Source organism: Salvelinus namaycush, chromosome 34, assembly GCF_016432855.1.
Source record: "Salvelinus namaycush isolate Seneca chromosome 34, SaNama_1.0, whole genome shotgun sequence".
Taxonomy (NCBI): domain Eukaryota; kingdom Metazoa; phylum Chordata; class Actinopteri; order Salmoniformes; family Salmonidae; genus Salvelinus; species Salvelinus namaycush.
Window position 1 is genome coordinate 35,872,127 of NC_052340.1, and position 20,034 is coordinate 35,892,160.

The 20,034-nt window shown below is 41.1% G+C and overlaps 1 protein-coding gene across 1 annotated transcript in view; it reads left to right on the forward strand.

Moving 5' to 3' along the window:
• The window catches only part of si (sucrase-isomaltase (alpha-glucosidase)), a 101,023-nt gene that overhangs the window by 23,551 nt on the left and 57,438 nt on the right, over window positions 1–20,034 (forward strand). The window contains exons 12-16 of the mRNA XM_038973704.1: window positions 924–1,037; window positions 1,132–1,216; window positions 8,902–9,019; window positions 9,684–9,855; window positions 10,797–10,913. Of these exons, the coding sequence (XP_038829632.1) occupies window positions 924–1,037; window positions 1,132–1,216; window positions 8,902–9,019; window positions 9,684–9,855; window positions 10,797–10,913 (606 nt within the window). The remainder of the gene's footprint in view (window positions 1–923; window positions 1,038–1,131; window positions 1,217–8,901; window positions 9,020–9,683; window positions 9,856–10,796; window positions 10,914–20,034) is intronic.

The window sequence follows — 20,034 nt, forward strand, 5'->3', positions numbered from 1 at the left end:
CTCTTCTCTCTCTATACCGTAGGTCTGTCCAGATGACTTAGTGTTTCTCTTCTCTCTCTATACTGTAGGTCTGTCCAGATGACTTAGTGTTTCTCTCCTCTCTTCTCTCTCTATACTGTAGGTCTGTCCAGATGACTTAGTGTTTCTCTTCTCTCTCTATACTGTAGGTCTGTCCAGATGACTTAGTGTTTCTCTCCTCTCTTCTCTCTCTATACTGTAGGTCTGTCCAGATGACTTAGTGTTTCTCTCCTCTCTTCTCTCTCTATACTGTAGGTCTGTCCAGATGACTTAGTGTTTCTCTTCTCTCTCTATATCGTAGGTCTGTCCAGGTGACTTAGTGTTTCTCTTCTCTCTCTATACTGTAGGTCTGTCCAGATGACTTAGTGTTTCTCTCCTCTCTTCTCTCTCTATACTGTAGGTCTGTCCAGATGACTTAGTGTTTCTCTTCTCTCTCTATACTGTAGGTCTGTCCAGATGACTTAGTGTTTCTCTTCTCTCTCTATACTGTAGGTCTGTCCAGATGACTTAGTGCTTCTCTTCTCTCTCTATACTGTAGGTCTGTCCAGATGACTTAGTGTTTCTCTCCTCTCTTCTCTCTCTATACTGTAGGTCTGTCCAGATGACTTAGTGTTTCTCTTCTCTCTCTATACTGTAGGTCTGTCCAGATGACTTAGTGCTTCTCTTCTCTCTCTATACTGTAGGTCTGTCCAGATGACTTAGTGCTTCTCTTCTCTCTCTATACTGTAGGTCTGTCCAGATGACTTAGTGCTTCTCTTCTCTCTCTATACTGTAGGTCTGTCCAGATGACTTAGTGTTTCTCTCCTCTCTTCTCTCTCTATACCGTAGGTCTGTCCAGGTGAGTTAGTGTTTCTTCACAATAACCCTTCTCTCCTCATATCCTCTTATCTTCCCTCTCTCTCTAGGTCTGGCCAGGTGTGGCAGTGTTTCCAGACTACACTAACCCCAGCTGTAAAGAGTGGTGGACTGATGAGTACGTCAGATTATCGAAAGAAATCAAACACGACGCTCTGTGGATTGTAAGTCTATTCTACTAATGCTTGGTTGTACTATATTTATGTTCAAGTCTGACATCCACATCCACACATCCCAACTCTGTCTTCTTCCTGACAGGATATGAATGAGGTGTCTAACTTCATGAAAGGCTCCATCAATGGATGTGATGACAACAATCTCAACTACCCTCCCTTCACTCCTAGTAAGACTGTTTAGTAACCCTCCCTTCACTCCTAGTAATACTGTTTAGTAACCCTCAACTACCCTCCCTTCACTCCTAGTAAGACTGTTTAGTAACCCTCCCTTCACTCCTAGTAAGAATGTTTAGTAACCCTCAACTACCCTCCCTTCACTCCTAGTAAGACTGTTTAGTAACCCTCATCTACCCTCCCTTCACTCCTAGTAAGACTGTTTAGTAACCCTCAACTACCCTCCCTTCACTACTAGTAAGACTGTTTAGTAACCCTCCCTTCACTACTAGTAAGACTGTTTAGTAACCCTCATCTACCCTCCCTTCACTCCTAGTAAGACTGTTTAGTAACCCTCAACTACCCTCCCTTCACTCCTAGTAAGACTGTCTAGTAACCCTCAACTACCCCCCCTTCACTCCTAGTAAGACTGTCTAGTAACCCTCAACTACCCTCCCTTCACTCCTAGTAAGACTGTTTAGTAACCCTCATCTACCCCCCCTTCACTACTAGTAAGACTGTTTAGTAACCCTCAACTACCCTCACTTCACTCCTAGTAAGACTGTCTAGTAACCCTCAACTACCCCCCCTTCACTCCTAGTAAGACTGTCTAGTAACCCTCAACTACCCTCCCTTCACTCCTAGTAAGACTGTCTAGTAACCCTCAACTACCCTCCCTTCACTCCTAGTAAGACTGTTTAGTAACCCTCATCTACCCTCCCTTCACTACTAGTAAGACTGTTTAGTAACCCTCCCTTCACTCCTAGTAAGACTGTTTAGTAACCCTCCCTTCACTCCTAGTAAGACTGTTTAGTAACTCTCAACTACCCCCCTTCACTCCTAGTAAGACTGTTTAGTAACCCTCCCTTCACTACTAGTAAGACTGTTTAGTAACCCTCCCTTCACTACTAGTAAGACTGTTTAGTAACCCTCCCTTCACTACTAGTAAGACTGTTTAGTAACCCTCCCTTCACTCCTAGTAAGACTGTTTAGTAACCCTCCCTTCACTCCTAGTAAGACTGTTTAGTAACCCTCCCTTCACTACTAGTAAGACTGTTTAGTAACCCTCCCTTCACTCCTAGTAAGACTGTTTAGTAACCCTCCCTTCACTACTAGTAAGACTCTTTAGTAACCCTCAACTACCCCCCCCTTCACTCCTAGTAAGACTGTTTAGTAACCCTCAACTACCCTCCCTTCACTCCTAGTAAGACTGTTTAGTAACCCTCCCTTCACTACTAGTAAGACTGTTTAGTAACCCTCCCTTCACTACTAGTAAGACTGTTTAGTAACCCTCCCTTCACTCCTAGTAAGACTCTTTAGTAACCCTCCCTTCACTCCTAGTAAGACTGTTTAGTAACCCTCAACTACCCTCCCTTCACTCCTAGTAAGACTGTTTAGTAACTCTCAACTACCCCCCCTTCACTCCTAGTAAGACTGTTTAGTAACCCTCAACTACCCTCCCTTCACTCCTAGTAAGACTGTTTAGTAACCCTCAACTACCCCCCCTTCACTACTAGTAAGACTGTTTAGTAACCCTCAACTACCCCCCCCTTCACTCCTAGTAAGACTGTTTAGTAACCCCACCTTCACTACTAGTAAGACTGTTTAGTAACCCTCAACTACCCTCCCTTCACTCCTAGTAAGACTGTTTAGTAACCCTCAACTACCCCCCCTTCACTCCTAGTAAGACTGTTTAGTAACCCTCAACTACCCCCCCTTCACTACTAGTAAGACTGTTTAGTAACCCTCCCTTCACTACTAGTAAGACTGTTTAGTAACCCTCCCTTCACTACTAGTAAGACTGTTTAGTAACCCTCAACTACCCTCCCTTCACTACTAGTAAGACTGTTTAGTAACCCTCAACTACCCTCCCTTCACTCCTAGTAAGACTGTTTAGTAACCCTCCCTTCACTACTAGTAAGACTGTTTAGTAACCCTCAACTACCCCCCCTTCACTCCTAGTAAGACTGTTTAGTAACCCTCAACTACCCTCCCTTCACTCCTAGTAAGACTGTTTAGTAACCCTCAACTACCCTCCCTTCACTCCTAGTAAGACTGTTTAGTAACCCTCAACTACCCCCCCTTCACTCCTAGTAAGACTGTTTAGTAACCCTCCCTTCACTACTAGTAAGACTGTTTAGTAACCCTCAACTACCCTCCCTTCACTCCTAGTAAGACTGTTTAGTAACCCTCCCTTCACTCCTAGTAAGACTGTTTAGTAACCCTCAACTACCCTCCCTTCACTCCTAGTAAGGCTGTTTAGTAACCCTCAACTACCCTCCCTTCACTACTAGTAAGACTGTTTAGTAACCCTCCCTTCACTACTAGTAAGACTGTTTAGTAACCCTCAACTACCCTCCCTTCACTACTAGTAAGACTGTTTAGTAACCCTCAACTACCCTCCCTTCACTACTAGTAAGACTGTTTAGTAACCCTCAACTACCCCCCCTTCACTCCTAGTAAGACTGTTTAGTAACCCTCCCTTCACTCCTAGTAAGACTGTTTAGTAACCCTCAACTACCCTCCCTTCACTCCTAGTAAGACTGTTTAGTAACCCTCCCTTCACTACTAGTAAGACTGTTTAGTAACCCTCAACTACCCTCCCTTCACTACTAGTAAGACTGTTTAGTAACCCTCAACTACCCTCCCTTCACTCCTAGTAAGACTGTTTAGTAACCCTCCCTTCACTCCTAGTAAGACTGTTTAGTAACCCTCAACTACCCTCCCTTCACTCCTAGTAAGACTGTTTAGTAACCCTCAACTACCCTCCCTTCACTCCTAGTAAGACTGTTTAGTAACCCTCCCTTCACTCCTAGTAAGACTGTTTAGTAACCCTCAACTACCCTCCCTTCACTACTAGTAAGACTGTTTAGTAACCCTCCCTTCACTCCTAGTAAGACTGTTTAGTAACCCTCCCTTCACTACAATTAAGACTGTTTATTAACCCTCAACTACCCTCCCTTCACTCCTAGTAAGACTGTTTAGTAACCCTCAACTACCCCCCCTTCACTCCTAGTAAGACTGTTTAGTAACCCTCAACTACCCTCCCTTCACTACTAGTAAGACTGTTTAGTAACCCTCAACTACCCTCCCTTCACTACTAGTAAGACTGTTTAGTAACCCTCCCTTCACTCCTAGTAAGACTGTTTAGTAACCCTCAACTACCCTCCCTTCACTCCTAGTAAGACTGTTTAGTAACCCTCCCTTCACTCCTAGTAAGACTGTTTAGTAACCCTCAACTACCCTCCCTTCACTCCTAGTAAGGCTGTTTAGTAACCCTCCCTTCACTACTAGTAAGACTGTTTAGTAACCCTCCCTTCACTCCTAGTAAGACTGTTTAGTAACCCTCAACTACCCTCCCTTCACTCCTAGTAAGGCTGTTTAGTAACCCTCCCTTCACTACTAGTAAGACTGTTTAGTAACCCTCAACTACCCTCCCTTCACTCCTAGTAAGACTGTTTAGTAACCCTCAACTACCCTCCCTTCACTACTAGTAAGACTGTTTAGTAACCCTCCCTTCACTACTAGTAAGACTGTTTAGTAACCCTCAACTACCCCCCCTTCACTACTAGTAAGACTGTTTAGTAACCCTCCCTTCACTACTAGTAAGACTGTTTAGTAACCCTCAACTACCCTCCCTTCACTCCTAGTAAGACTGTTTAGTAACCCTCCCTTCACTCCTAGTAAGACTGTTTAGTAACCCTCAACTACCCTCCCTTCACTACTAGTAAGACTCTTTAGTAACCCTCCCTTCACTACTAGTAAGACTGTTTAGTAACCCTCAACTACCCTCCCTTCACTCCTAGTAAGACTGTTTAGTATCCCTCAACTACCCTCCCTTCACTCCTAGTAAGACTGTTTAGTAACCCTCCCTTCACTCCTAGTAAGACTGTTTAGTAACTCTCAACTACCCTCCCTTCACTACTAGTAAGACTCTTTAGTAACCCTCCCTTCACTACTAGTAAGACTGTTTAGTAACCCTCAACTACCCTCCCTTCACTCCTAGTAAGACTGTTTAGTAACCCTCCCTTCACTACTAGTAAGACTGTTTAGTAACCCTCAACTACCCCCCCTTCACTCCTAGTAAGACTGTTTAGTAACCCTCAACTACCCTCCCTTCACTCCTAGTAAGACTGTTTAGTAACCCTCAACTACCCCCCCTTCACTACTAGTAAGACTGTTTAGTAACCCTCCCTTCACTACTAGTAAGACTGTTTAGTAACCTTCAACTACCCTCCCTTCACTCCTAGTAAGACTGTTTAGTAACCCTCCCTTCACTACTAGTAAGACTGTTTAGTAACCCTCAACTACCCCCCCTTCACTCCTAGTAAGACTGTTTAGTAACCCTCAACTACCCTCCCTTCACTCCTAGTAAGACTGTTTAGTAACCCTCAACTACCCCCCCTTCACTACTAGTAAGACTGTTTAGTAACCCTCCCTTCACTCCTAGTAAGACTGTTTAGTAACCCTCAACTACCCTCCCTTCACTACTAGTAAGACTGTTTAGTAACCCTCCCTTCACTCCTAGTAAGACTGTTTAGTAACCCTCAACTACCCTCCCTTCACTCCTAGTAAGACTGTTTAGTAACCCTCAACTACCCTCCCTTCACTCCTAGTAAGACTGTTTAGTAACCCTCAACTACCCTCCCTTCACTACTAGTAAGACTGTTTAGTAACCCTCAACTACCCCCCTTCACTCCTAGTAAGACTGTTTAGTAACCCTCAACTACCCCCCTTCACTCCTAGTAAGACTGTTTAGTAACCCTCCCTTCACTCCTAGTAAGACTGTTTAGTAACCCTCAACTACCCTCCCTTCACTCCTAGTAAGACTGTTTAGTAACCCTCAACTACCCCCCCTTCACTCCTAGTAAGACTGTTTAGTAACCCTCAACTACCCTCCCTTCACTCCTAGTAAGACTGTTTAGTAACCCTCCCTTCACTCCTAGTAAGACTGTCTAGTAACCCTCAACTACCCTCCCTTCACTCCTAGTAAGACTGTTTAGTAACCCTCAACTACCCCCCCTTCACTCCTAGTAAGACTGTTTAGTAACCCTCAACTACCCCCCCTTCACTCCTAGTAAGACTGTTTAGTAACCCTCAACTACCCTCCCTTCACTCCTAGTAAGACTGTTTAGTAACCCCTCCCTTCACTCCTAGTAAGACTGTTTAGTAACCCTCAACTACCCCCCCTTCACTCTAGTAAGACTGTTTTAGTTAACCCTCCCTTCACTCCTAGTAAGACTGTTTAGTAAAACCCTCCCTTTCACTCCTAGTAAGACTGTTTAGTAACCCTCAACTACCCTCCCTTCACTCCTAGTAAGACTGTTTAGTAACACCTCCCTTCACTCCTAGTAAGACTGTTTAGTAACCCTCAACTACCCTCCCTTCACATCCTAGTAAGACTGTTTAGTAACCCTCAACTACCCCCCTTCACTCCTAGTAAGACTGTTTAGTAACCCTCAACTACCCCCCCTTCACTCCTAGTAAGACTGTTTAGTAACCCTCCCTTCACTACTAGTAAGACTGTTTAGTAACCCTCATCTACCCTCCCTTCACTCCTAGTAAGACTGTTTAGTAACCCTCAACTACCCTCCCTTCACTACTAGTAAGACTGTTTAGTAACCCTCCCTTCACTACTAGTAAGACTGTTTAGTAACCCTCCCTTCACTCCTAGTAAGACTGTTTAGTAACCCTCAACTACCCCCCCTTCACTACTAGTAAGACTGTTTAGTAACCCTCAACTACCCTCCCTTCACTCCTAGTAAGACTGTTTAGTAACCCTCAACTACCCTCCCTTCACTCCTAGTAAGACTGTTTAGTGACCCTCCCTTCACTACTAGTAAGACTGTTTAGTAACCCTCAACTACCCTCCCTTCACTCCTAGTAAGACTGTTTAGTAACCCTCCCTTCACTCCTAGTAAGACTGTTTAGTAACCCTCAACTACCCTCCCTTCACTCCTAGTAAGACTGTTTAGTAACCCTCAACTACCCTCCCTTCACTCCTAGTAAGACTGTTTAGTAACCCTCAACTACCCTCCCTTCACTACTAGTAAGACTGTTTAGTAACCCTCCCTTCACTCCTAGTAAGACTGTTTAGTAACCCTCAACTACCCTCCCTTCACTCCTAGTAAGACTGTCTAGTAACCCTCAACTACCCTCCCTTCACTACTAGTAAGACTGTTTAGTAACCCTCAACTACCCTCCCTTCACTCCTAGTAAGACTGTCTAGTAACCCTCAACTACCCTCCCTTCACTCCTAGTAAGACTGTTTAGTAACCCTCCCTTCACTCCTAGTAAGACTGTTTAGTAACCCTCAACTACCCTCCCTTCACTCCTAGTAAGACTGTTTAGTAACCCTCAACTACCCTCCATTCAATAGTAAGACTGTTTAGTAACCCTCCCTTCACTCCTAGTAAGACTGTTTAGTAACCCTCCCTTCACTCCTAGTAAGACTGTTTAGTAACCCTCAACTACCCTCCCTTCACTCCTAGTAAGACTGTTTAGTAACCTCAACTACCTCCCTCACTACTAGTAAGACTGTTAGTAACCCTTTCACTCCTAGTAAGATTGTTTAGTAACCCTCAACTACCCTCCCTTCACTACTAGTAAGACTGTTTAGTAACCCTCCCTTCACTCCTAGTAAGACTGTTTAGTAACCTCAACTACCCTCCCTTCACTCCTAGTAAGACTGTTTAGTAACCCTCCCTTCACTCCTAGTAAGACTGTTTAGTAACCCTCAACTACCCTCCCTTCACTACTAGTAAGACTTTAGTAACCCTCCCTTCACTACTAGTAAGACTGTTTAGAACCCTCAACTACCCTCCCTTCACTCCTAGTAAGACTGTTAGTAACCATCCTTCACTACTAGTAAGACTGTTTAGTAACCCTCCTTCACTCCTAGTAAGACTGTTTAGTAACCCTCCCTTCACTCCTAGTAAGACTGTTAGTAAGCTCCCTCACTATAGTAAGACTTTAGTAACCCTCAACTACCCTCCCTTCACTCCTAGTAAGACTGTTTAGTAACCCTCATCTACCCCCCCTCACTCCTAGTAAGACTGTTAAACCTCAACTACCCCCCTTCATCCTAGTAAGGCTGTTAGTAACCTCACTACCCTCCTTCACTCCTAGTAAGACTGTTAGTAACCCCCCCTTCACTCCTAGTAAGACTGTTTAGTAACCCTCCCTTCACTCCTAGTAAGACTGTTTAGTAACCCTCCCTTACATCCTAGTAAGACTGTTTAGTAACCCTAATCTACCCCCCCTTCACTCTAGTAAGACTGTCTAGTAACCTCAACTACCCCCTTCACTCCAGTAAGGCTGTTTATTAACCCTCCCCTCACTCTAGTAAGACTGTTTAGTAACCCTCCCTTCACTCCTAGTAAGACTGTTTAGTAACCCTCCCTTCACTCCTAGTAAGACTGTTTAGTAACCCTCCCTTCACTCCTAGTAAGACTGTTTAGTAACCCTCCCTTCACTCCTAGTAAGGCTGTTTATTAAGCCAAATCAGTACACTAGTATCTCTGATGAAAGGAGCCACATTCTCTTATTTTTAATTAACAGGAAACACAAACTTTTTCGATGTCTCTTTTTGATTAACTTGGTTGATTCACATGTTTAGGAGAGAGAATATTAAAAACTGCAGACAAAAATGTTTTTTCTCCTCCACGCTTCTCTCTCATTCCGTCCTCCTCCTCCTCAGGCATCCTGGATGGAGTGCTGTACAGTAAGACCCTGTGTATGGACGCTAAACACACCTGGGGAAACCACTATGATGTCCACAGTCTCTATGGATACGCCATGGTTCTCGCCACCAAAGAGTGAGTAGGGATCTTACTATGTGTGTACAACTTGTACTGAAGCTCTGCCATAGAATGGACTATTTAGTCTGTGTACTTGAATTCCACCAGCGTATCCTTATCACTGTAAAATGTAGGTCTAGCGTTAGAGGCCTTGCTATGTGCTGAGTGAGGCTGAACTGTCCTGATGTTTCAGAGGTGAGTTGTGATGATTTGTCTAAATAAATAGAGCATCATTAAACATAGAGCCTGTGGCGCTGTCATTGGGTAGGATAGTCAAATGAGGATTGTTGTGTCTCGGAGCTAAATCCCTATGCACACATAACCACCCGTACGCACACACAGAGTTATGTCTCAGCGGTGAATCCTGACACAGCTCTTTGAGTTGCATTGTCTTCTGAGAGGCCTCCTCCATCGCTGACTCATCCTGTTAGCATACCGCTCGCTAGCTCCACTCCTCTTTGGTCCTGACTTTTATTTATTTTTTCGGTCTATTTCTCCCTCGGCTAATTAAAAAGCCTTATTGTCAGGAGACACACTTTGTAAACATCATCAGAACCTGATATTGTCATGAAAATCATTGGACGTTCGATTTAGCTAGCTAATTAGAGCAGTAAAGCAGTGATGATGATACTCTCTCATTCTCTCTACACACCCCTCCCTCTCCCCCTTACTCTCCCTGTAGTGCTCTAGAGCGTGTGTTTGAGGGGAACAGAAGCCTGCTACTGACCCGCTCGTCCTTCCCTGGAGTGGGGAAGTACTCCGGCCACTGGCTGGGCGACAATGCTGCAAACTGGAACGACATCAAGTGGGCCATACCTGGCATGCTGGAGTTTGGCCTGTTCGGAATCCCTTACGTGAGTACCTCAATGTGATGTCCAACAGCTTGATACCGTCATCCATTGATTTAACAGGTTGGTTTATTTGTCTGTTTGGAGAATGAAACGTGTTTTGATTGGAAGCTGGTTCTTTACTACCACAGCTGAGACAGAGGCAGGTAAGTGAGAAACACTTACTGATGAGATATTAGAATGGTTAGAAGCCGTTTGGCTCTGGCCTCAGACAAGTAACATTGCAAATGTCAGTGAGAATCCAACACGCACACGCTCACAGACACACACACACATACCTCCAGTTGTGTCAGGGAGTGTTAGAGTTGCCAATCACAGTCCTGAAGAGACTCTGTCCAAGAGGTTTTCCAATTCTTGTTTGGCACACACACCCATTCAAACTCACTCTGTCTTTCTCACACACACACACACACACACACACACACACACACACACACACACACACACACACACACACACACACACACACACACACACACACACACACACACACACACACACACACACACACACACACACACACACACACACACACACACACACACACACACACACACACTCACACACACACACCCTGGCATAGGGAGACTGGGATTTGGATCGATGTCCTCCCATTGAGCATGCTGTTAAAGTGCCCTGCTATCAAACAATAGCAACACTCAAACACACTGCTCTCAAAGGAAGGGCCATTGATTGGGTATTCTCTTTCATGCTTACCATATGCAATTACCAAAACAGACTATAGATGTATTCTGCCAATTTAGCCTTATTGAATTGTTTTAACAAATGGAAAGCAATATGAGACAAGATAAACAACTCCATTCCAGCCCCTGCTGTATAGTTTCAAGTGCTCTATCTGTGTGTTTTCCTGAGTTCGTTTTTTAGTGAGTGTGTCAGTGTATGTAACGTTCTGTCTTGTCCCGTGTTGTGTGTGTGTGTGTTTTCAGATTGGTGCTGATATTTGCGGTTTCTTTGACGACGTGTCAGAAGAGTTGTGTCGTCGTTGGATGCAGGTCGGAGCATTCTATCCGTTCAGCCGGAACCACAACGCCCAGCATTACAAGGTACCCGTTCCCTTGTTCTTTATGACACCATGTACAGTATGGAGTCAAAACGTTTCAAATGTATGGATCCAAGTATGGATATATCAAAGTAAAAACACAGAATGATTTCTGATGAAGGTTCATGTTGTCAACTTTTCGGCTGAAGGGCCATTTTCAAAACAAGTCACAGTTTCAATGCTCAGTCTCCCTTTACATTGTGATTGGAGACTGCTCAAGACTTAGATAGGATAACTATGCAGGGTCAGTCCAGGGCAGCGAAGGGGACATTGCCCTACATAGGGTGCCGTCTTTCGGATGGGACGTTTAAATGGGTGTCCTGACTGTGGTCAACAAAGATCCCATGTCACCTACCATAAGTGTAGGGGCGTTAACCCTGGTGTCCTGGCTAATTTCCCATCTGGCTATTGTACCTTCACGATAACCTAATCTCCTCCAGCTTCCAATTGGCTCATTCATCCCATTCCTCATCCCCCCTGTAACTCTTCCCCAGTTCGTTGCTGTAAAAGAGAACATGTGACCAACATGTGACCAATGTAGCAACATTTGATGTTGTGTTTTTTTTTACATTGGATCAAAGTAGAGACGCAGAGCTAGAAAATGGTATATCATACACTATGCTTGAGGAACAATGGGAAAGTAATTCTGCTTTGAAACGTTTGTGAAAATGGTCCTTGATTGTTTGGGACACCTACTGGAGAGCTCTTCTTTGTCTACACCCATTCAGCATCGTTCACACCCTCTTAACCCATCTCCTTAAGGATTCACATGTGAGGTCATGTAGTAAACACACACTATATCAAATCAAATCTAAGTTTATTTGTCACATGCACAGGATACAGAAGGTGTAAATGGTACAGTGAAGTGGTAACTTGCATATATTATAAATATTTTATAATTATTAGATTACGCTTACCCGACGCCAGTGGAGGCTCCACAGAGGAGGAAAGGGAGGACCATCATCCTCAGAGAATTTCATAAAAAATGTAAATTGTAAAACATTTAAAAAGTAATAACTTTTAGATAAAACTAAACTAAATATAATTATGTCACCAAATAACTGATTAAAACACACTATTTTGCAAAGAATGTCTACAGTAGCCTCAGCAGCACTCTGTAGGGTAGCACCATGGTGTAACTTCTGTCCTCCTCTGGGTACATTAACTTCAATACAAAACCTAGGAGGCTCATGGTTCTCACCCCCTTCCATAGACTTACACAGTAATTATGAGAACTTCCAGAGGACGTCCTCTGCCTGTGTCCGCCCGCTTGTGTAACAACTAACTGGCTGTACACTAACGTTACTGCATGATTGTAGTGGGTGTACTAACATGTTATTACTATTATTATTATTTTTTAAATTCAAAATACAGATCAACAATTTACATTGTTACATCATATAAAACAGAATGTAGGTATTAACGAGAAAATACTTAAACATACAAAAAATATAAAGTAATACAAAAAATATAAAGTAATTAAAAAAAAATACAATTCTAGTGCAAATTGTAATCACTTTGAAAACATCTTATTATAATGTTTCAGGAAAAAGTTATTCTTGTTGTTATTCACTATTTTAATAAAATAGTTAAATTAAATCAAAAAGATGTGTAATTTAGGTATAGAATTTTGGAATTTTTGTTTGTTGGCCACAAGAGAAAAAAAAATCACAATCATTTCAATGGTCTTGTTATCATTGCAATAGTAACATATTATATCCTTCATGTCAAAAACATGGGTGGTGATCATAATGGTAAATAAGTATTTTGCAAGGTTTTCCCAAACTTCTGACACAAATTATTAAAATTCAAAGAACAAGTGAGACAGATTCTCACCTTGAAGAATGTGTCTTATATATTTATTACAACAAGATTCCTCAAGTAAGCCCACGCCTTCCAATCTGAGTTCTGGATAAACTTTGTGATCATTACCAAAGCTGAAATGAGTTTTCATTACTGTAGTTAGACCACTGGGAACGGCTTTGATCACAGAAATAAACTCTCTGAAAGGTATTGGAAACTCTTTCAATGTTATAAATTGTTCATATGTGAGAATATTACCCTTGTTGTCAAACATCAAGAACAAAGTCAATATTCCTCTCATGCAAACTGGGGTAGAACAATGACTTATTCCTTACAGTTATGTCTGAATTATTCCACAAAAGAGCTTTATGAGGGGGAAAATTGTGCAAGAAACATATTTTCCAGGCCATTAAAGCTTGTTGGTGAAACCTAGCCAATTTAGTGGGTAATCTTTCAGGAATACAATTACATTTCAGTAAAAATTGAAGACCTCCCAATTTATTAAACACATTATTTGGAATGAAATACGATATTGAAACCTCTTTTCAACCAGTTGATCTTGAAAGTGTTATTTATGCCACAAAGTCCAACACTTCCAGACCTCCTTAAGCTCTTTTATTAGAAAGGACTGACTTTTTTAGTATGTGAGACTTCTTTTTCCAGATGAAGTCAAGAAAGGTCTTATTGATCTCTTTACAAGTAGCTGGATTTACACATAACGATAATGAGGGGTACACAAAACGAGACAATCCCTCTGTCTTTCACAGAAGTACTCTCCCAAGTATTGAAAGATCTCTTTGTAGCCATTTATTAAATATATTTTTGGTTTTCTTAATTTTAGGAGAGAAATTCACATGTTGTCTGAATAAGTGTTTTTTGACAGATGTATTCCTAAATATTTAACACAGTCCTTTACAGGAATATTTTCTATTTCTTTATCATCAGAGTCAAATAAACATAAGATTTCACATTTAGAAACATTCAGTTTTAATCCTGATGCAATAGAAAATGCCGTTATAGCATTAAGGGCATGTTTGACCTGGTCTTTGTCTGTTAAGAAAAGAGTAGTATCATCAGCCAGTTGGGAGATTTTTCTTTCTTTGTTAAAAATGGTTAAGCCATACACATTTGCATTATTCAGAATATCTAGAGATTGAAGTTCCACAACCAAAATGAATAAAAATGGCGAAATTGGACATTGTAAAACATGCGAATGACTTTGATAACATTTTCACCGAATCCAATAAGTGACCTAAAGAGAAATTCATGTTCAATTGTGTCAAAGGCATTACAGAAGTCCAAAAATAAGACAACCGCATCTGAGTCAATTGCATCTGAATAATCTATAAGGTCCAAGACTAAACTAATGTTAGAGTTTATGTGACGGCCCTTCATAAATCCTGTTTGAGTCTCATTTATAATGATATCTATTCCTTTCTTTAATCTTTTGGCATAAACCAGAGCAATCAATTTGTAATAAATATTTAATAAAGTAATTGGTCTCCAATTGTCAATGAGAGAAGGGTGTTTATCGGGATTCGGAATTAATGAAATGAGGTCCTGTTTCATAGCGGAGACCATTGCCCCACTTTTGATGCAATCTTGAAACATGTTAAAAATCGGGTCTTCTAGTAACTCCCAAAACTGTCTATAGAATTCAACTGATAGGCCATCAGAGCCTCTCTAATTTCTCCAATTGACACAGGTGAATCGCAAACTGATTGGATATCATCCTCAATTACAGGAACATAATTCCAAATGTGGCAAATGTAGCTTTCACAACCATCTTCCTAAAATTGAGAGATGTAAAGGTTTTCATTAAAGGAATTGACAAAGGATGTTATTGTAATGGGATCTTTGCATAAAACATTGTTAATTTTGAGTGCAGTTATAGATTTATTTTGTTGTTTCTCTTTTCAAGTGCAAAAAAGTAACTCGTGTTTCTTTCCCCCTCTTCAATCCATTTTGCTCCTGACCTTACAAAGGCACCCTTTGCCAGATCTGTGTAAAGCTGTTCTAATTCTAGTTGTAAAGACTTGAATACAGACTCCTCTTCTTTAGATAGATTATCTTTGTGCTCCCATTGTGTTTTACAAAATTTCAAATCACTTTCACCCGAATGAGTTTCTTGAAGAAGGACAAAATCTGCGTTACTGCATTTACAATATAAAAATAAGGCTTTCCTTTTGTAAGATCTCTCAAAACCCGAGCATTCAGACTAACGATACTGAGTGAGTTGAAAATAAACTCCTGCATTAAAAACAGAAAGAACACAAATTAGAATACAGAAGTAGTAATATGAACAATAAAACAAACAGTGAACCTTGAGAGGATTACTCGACGGAAAAGTACGCTCAGCTGAGGTAGCGGTGGTTAACAGTATAACAAATCTATTTACTTCCTATTTTTTTTTGTTGGCAAGTGTTCATCAGTTGTAGTTCGAACGGTACATTTACTCGTGGCAGTATGTTAACTGTACTCTTGGCAGTACTCACAGTTCCAGTTTGGTTAATGTCAACAGAGTTACCCAGTAATCATTCTTCCTTCGATAAACGCGTGTGGGCCCTTGAACCCAGCCTTCTTTCCCTCTTGTCGTGCGCTCTGTATAAGCGGCCACAGTTTCTCCCTGGCAGTCTGATCCTGCGGTATCAGAGCTTCTTTGATGCGGAGCTTCTTCTCATCCAGAAACTTGTTCCCCTTGGCCATTTTCCAGATGATGACCCTGTAATGGCGCATAGTTAAGCGCAAAATGATATTGCGAGGAGGTCCATCAGATCTTCGTTTCCCAAGTCTCACGTCCCACGTCTCTTAGCTTGTCTTTGATGCACAGAGCCACCTTTCCCAGGATATTAATGACTGCTTCCCTAATATCCTCTCCATCTTTTACACCTTGGATTTTCAGATTCCACCTGCGAGAGGACCTTTGAAGTTCAGCTACATTCTCACACAGCTCATTATTTTGGTATTGCAGTTTCTTCAAATCATTCTCTAGGAACGTTATCTTTTCCTTGTTCTCGCTCACAATTTTGTGTAGCTGACTGACAGTTTCTGACAAATTATCAATCTTCTTTGATGTTTCTTCAGTAAACCCACTCTATGATGGACACTTTGGAGAGCGTGGCATCTTGTTTAGTAGACATGGACTGGATTGCAGAGAAAAGTTCAGATATGGAAATGTCCTCTTACTTTTTTCACCGGTGGATTTTTAATTGGCATCTGAGGTAAAGAGGATGCAAGGATTTCATCCTGGTCAGTTTTGTTCTTTCTCTTGTTTGAGTTTACGGCTTCTTGTGTATCCATGCTGCTCTGGTTCTCGTTGTGACTAGCTAGCATGTCTGCCGTCTTCTGTGAGACTTGGATATTCCGTCTACTATTGTCTTTCTGTCGTGTTCTTCCCATTCAACTTGACAAAAACGAACTCTAAACGTATCCTATGTCCCTAAAACAAGTTATAGTTAGTTTCTTTCAACATTGATAGCCAATATTAGACTGTTAACTTCTCTGGGATATGTGGGACGCTAACGTCCCACTTGGCCAAAAGCCAGAAAAAATACAGCGCGCCAAATTCAAATATATTACTATAAAAATCTATCTTTCATGAAAACACACATGAAAGACACCAAATTAAAGCTACACATGTTGTGAATCCAGCCAACATGTCTGATTTCAAAAAGGATTTACGGCGAAAGCACACCAAACAATTATGTTAGCTCAGTACATAGCCACAGAAAAACACAGCCATTTTTCCAGCCAAAGATAGGAGTCACAAAAAGCAGAAATAGAGATAAAATGAATCACTAACCTTTGATGATCTTCATCAGATGACACTCATAGGACATCATGTTACACAATACATGTTTTGTTCGATAAAGTGCATATTTATATCCAAAAATCTTAGTTTACATTGGCGCCATGTTCAGAAATGCCTCCAAAATATCCGGAGAAATTGCAGAGAGCCACATCTAATAACAGAAATACTCATCATACACTTTGATGAAAGATACATGTTTTACATAGAATTAAAGATACACTTGTTCTTAATGCAACCGCTGTGTCAGATTTAAAAAAAACTTTACGGAAAAAGCAAACCATGCAATAATCTGAGACGGCGCTCAGATATAACAACATTTCTCCGCCATGTTGGAGTCAACAGAAATACGAAATTACATCATAAATATTCCCTTACCTTTGATGATCTTCATCAGAATGCACTCCCAGGAATCCTAGTTCCACAATAAATCGTTGTTTTGTTCGATAATGTCCATTACTTATGTCTAAGTGGCTACTTTTGCTAGCACGTTTAGTGCACATGTCCAAACTCTCGCGCAGATGCAGGCAAACTCGGACGTAAACTTCAAAAAGTTATATTACAGGTCGAATAAACTGGTCAAACTAAGTAGAGAATCAATCTTCAGGATGTTGTTATCATAACTATCCAATAACGTTCCACCCGGAGAATTCCTTTGTGTCTCTAGAAGTAATGGAAAGCAAGACGATATCGTTTGGAATGCGCGTGACCAGGAACTGGCATTCTGCCAGACCAATGACTGAAAGACTGAAACACCTCCCATCCGGCTCAACATCACAGTAGAGGCTTCATTCCACGTTCTACAGACTGTTGACATCTAGTGGAAGGCGTAGGAAGTGCAAACAGATCCATATCTTACAGGGAATTGAATAGGCGATGAGTTGAACATCGACCAGCCTCAGAATTCTCACTTCCTGTTTGGATTTTTTCTCAGGTTTTTGCCTGCCATATGAGTTCTGTTATACTCACAGACATCATTCAAACAGTTTTAGAAACTTCAGAGTGTTTTACATCCAATAGTAATAATAATATACATATATTAGCATCTGGGACAGAGTAGGAGGCAGTTCACTATGGGCACGCTATTCATCCAAAAGTGAAAATGCTGCCCCCTATCACAAAGAAGTTAACCACCTAACCCTCAATGTTGCTTTGAAGAGCGAGTAAATACACCCTCTCACAGCGACACCATCTTGGCTTCCGGGTTTACTAACGCGTTAGTTATATTAGCTATGCTGACTATGATGTTACTTTACTTAATATGGTGACAATGATGTAGGCTGTGTTTAGAAAGGCTACTTTCGCCTGGTCAAATACAGCTGATGTGTTGTGCATTGACATCAAGCGAAGGGAAGAGAAGAAACACAACATGGCTGTTATGATAGGTAACTGTTTATGATCAGGGGTGAATTCATAACGCCGATTCTGTTGAAAAAAATATGTTTCTTAAACGGAAGCAAACGGAACAAAATGGGGATAAACATACCTGAATTTGTCCAATAGAAACTCTTGTTTGCAATTGTTGGACTAATGATTACATCAAATCAAATCAAATGTTATTTGTCACATGCGCGGAATACAACAGGTGTGGTAGACCTTAAAATGAAATGCTTACTTACAAGCCCTTAACCAACAATGCTTTAAGAATTGAATAAAACAATTAAAATAAGTGTTAACCTCTCTGGGGTAGGTGGGACGCAATTGTCCCACCTGGCCAATAGCCAGGGAAAATACAGAGCGCCATATTCAAATAAAATTCTATAAAAATCAAACTTTCATTAAATCACACATGTAAGATACCAAATAAAAGCTACACTCGTTGTGAATCCAGCCAACATGTCAGATTTCAAAAAGGCTTTTCGGCGAAAGCATAAGATGCTATTATCTGATGATAGCACAACAGTAAACAAAGAGAGTAGCATATTTCAACACTGCAGGCACGACACAAAACGCAGAAATAAAAATATAATTCATGCCTTTGACGAACTTCTTTTGTTGGCACTCCAATATGTCCCATAAACATCACAAATGGTCCTTTTGTTCGATTAATTCCGTCGATATATATCCAAAATGTCAATTTATTTGGCGCGTTTCATCCAGAAAAACACAGCTTCCAACTTGCGCAACGTCACTACAAAATATATCAAAAGTTACATGTAAACTTTACCGAAACATTTCAAACTACTTTTGTAATACAACGTTAAGTATTTTTAAACGTTAATAATCGATCAAATTGAAGACGGGATGATCTGTGTTCAATACAAAAAGAAAACAAACTGACGCAACTTTTTTGGTAATGTGCCTCTCTCAAACAATTTACTTCAAGTGACCCTCATTTAAGATGGCCGTACTTCTTCATTACACAAAGGAATAACCTCAACCAATTTCCAAAGACTGGTGACATCCAGTGGAAGCGGTAGGAACTTCAAACAAGTCCCCTAGAAATCTGGTGTCCCAATGAATACTCATTGAAAAGAGAGTGACCTCAAAAAAATAAAAATTCTGAATGGTTTGTCCTCGGGGTTTTGCCTGCTACATAAGTTCTCTTATACTCACAGACATGATTCAAACAGTTTTAAAAACTTCAGTGTTTTCTATCCAAATCTACTAATAATATGCATGTCTTATATTCTGGGGAGGAGTAGCAGGCAGTTGAATTTGGGCATGCTATTTATCCAAAAGTGAAAATGCTGCCCCCTACCCCGAAGAAGTTAAGTACATTTTTTTAAATAAAGTAACAAATAATTAAACAGCAGTAGTAAAACAACAAGCGAGGCTATATACAGGGGGTACCGTGTGCTGGGGCACCGGTTAGTCAAGGTAATTGAGGTAATATGTACATGTAGGTCGAGTTAAAGTCACTTTGCATAAATAATAAACAAAGAGTAGCAGCTGTGTATGCAAATAGTCTGGGTAGCCATTTGATTAACTGTTCAGGAGTCTTATGGCTTGGGGGTAGAAGCTATTAAGAAGTATTTTGGACCTAGACTTATTGCTCCGGTACCGCTTGCCGTGCGGGTGCAGAGAAAACAGTTTATGACTACACTTCTTCCAACTGATCTGTCGATAGCACCTTTTCGTTGGCTAACGCTATATCTTTCAAAAACGACAGTGTGGTAGAAAGAACTGTCAGCACATACTGAAGAGCTCACGTTATAGACAGAAGCATCCTCCATGGCAGACCAATCCAAACTCATCCCCCAGCATGTTCAGCACATCCATTATCTCAGCCAATCATGGCTAGCGGGAAGGTTCTTAACTTATTCCGTGGCTCAAAATGTTACAATTTTATTTGCATATATGGATGGAATACATGTTTTTTATCAAGGCACATTAAAGTTTACATGTTCCAGAAGGCATTTCTGCCAAAAAAATACATGTTTATGTTAAAATGCCGCTCCTGTAAAGTAGTGTGACAGACGTCTAGTTTCCTGAAACGAGTCACATATGTTTTCAGTCATCTTACCTGGTAAAATATGGGTCAATAAATAAATTAATAATCTTGAAATAAGGC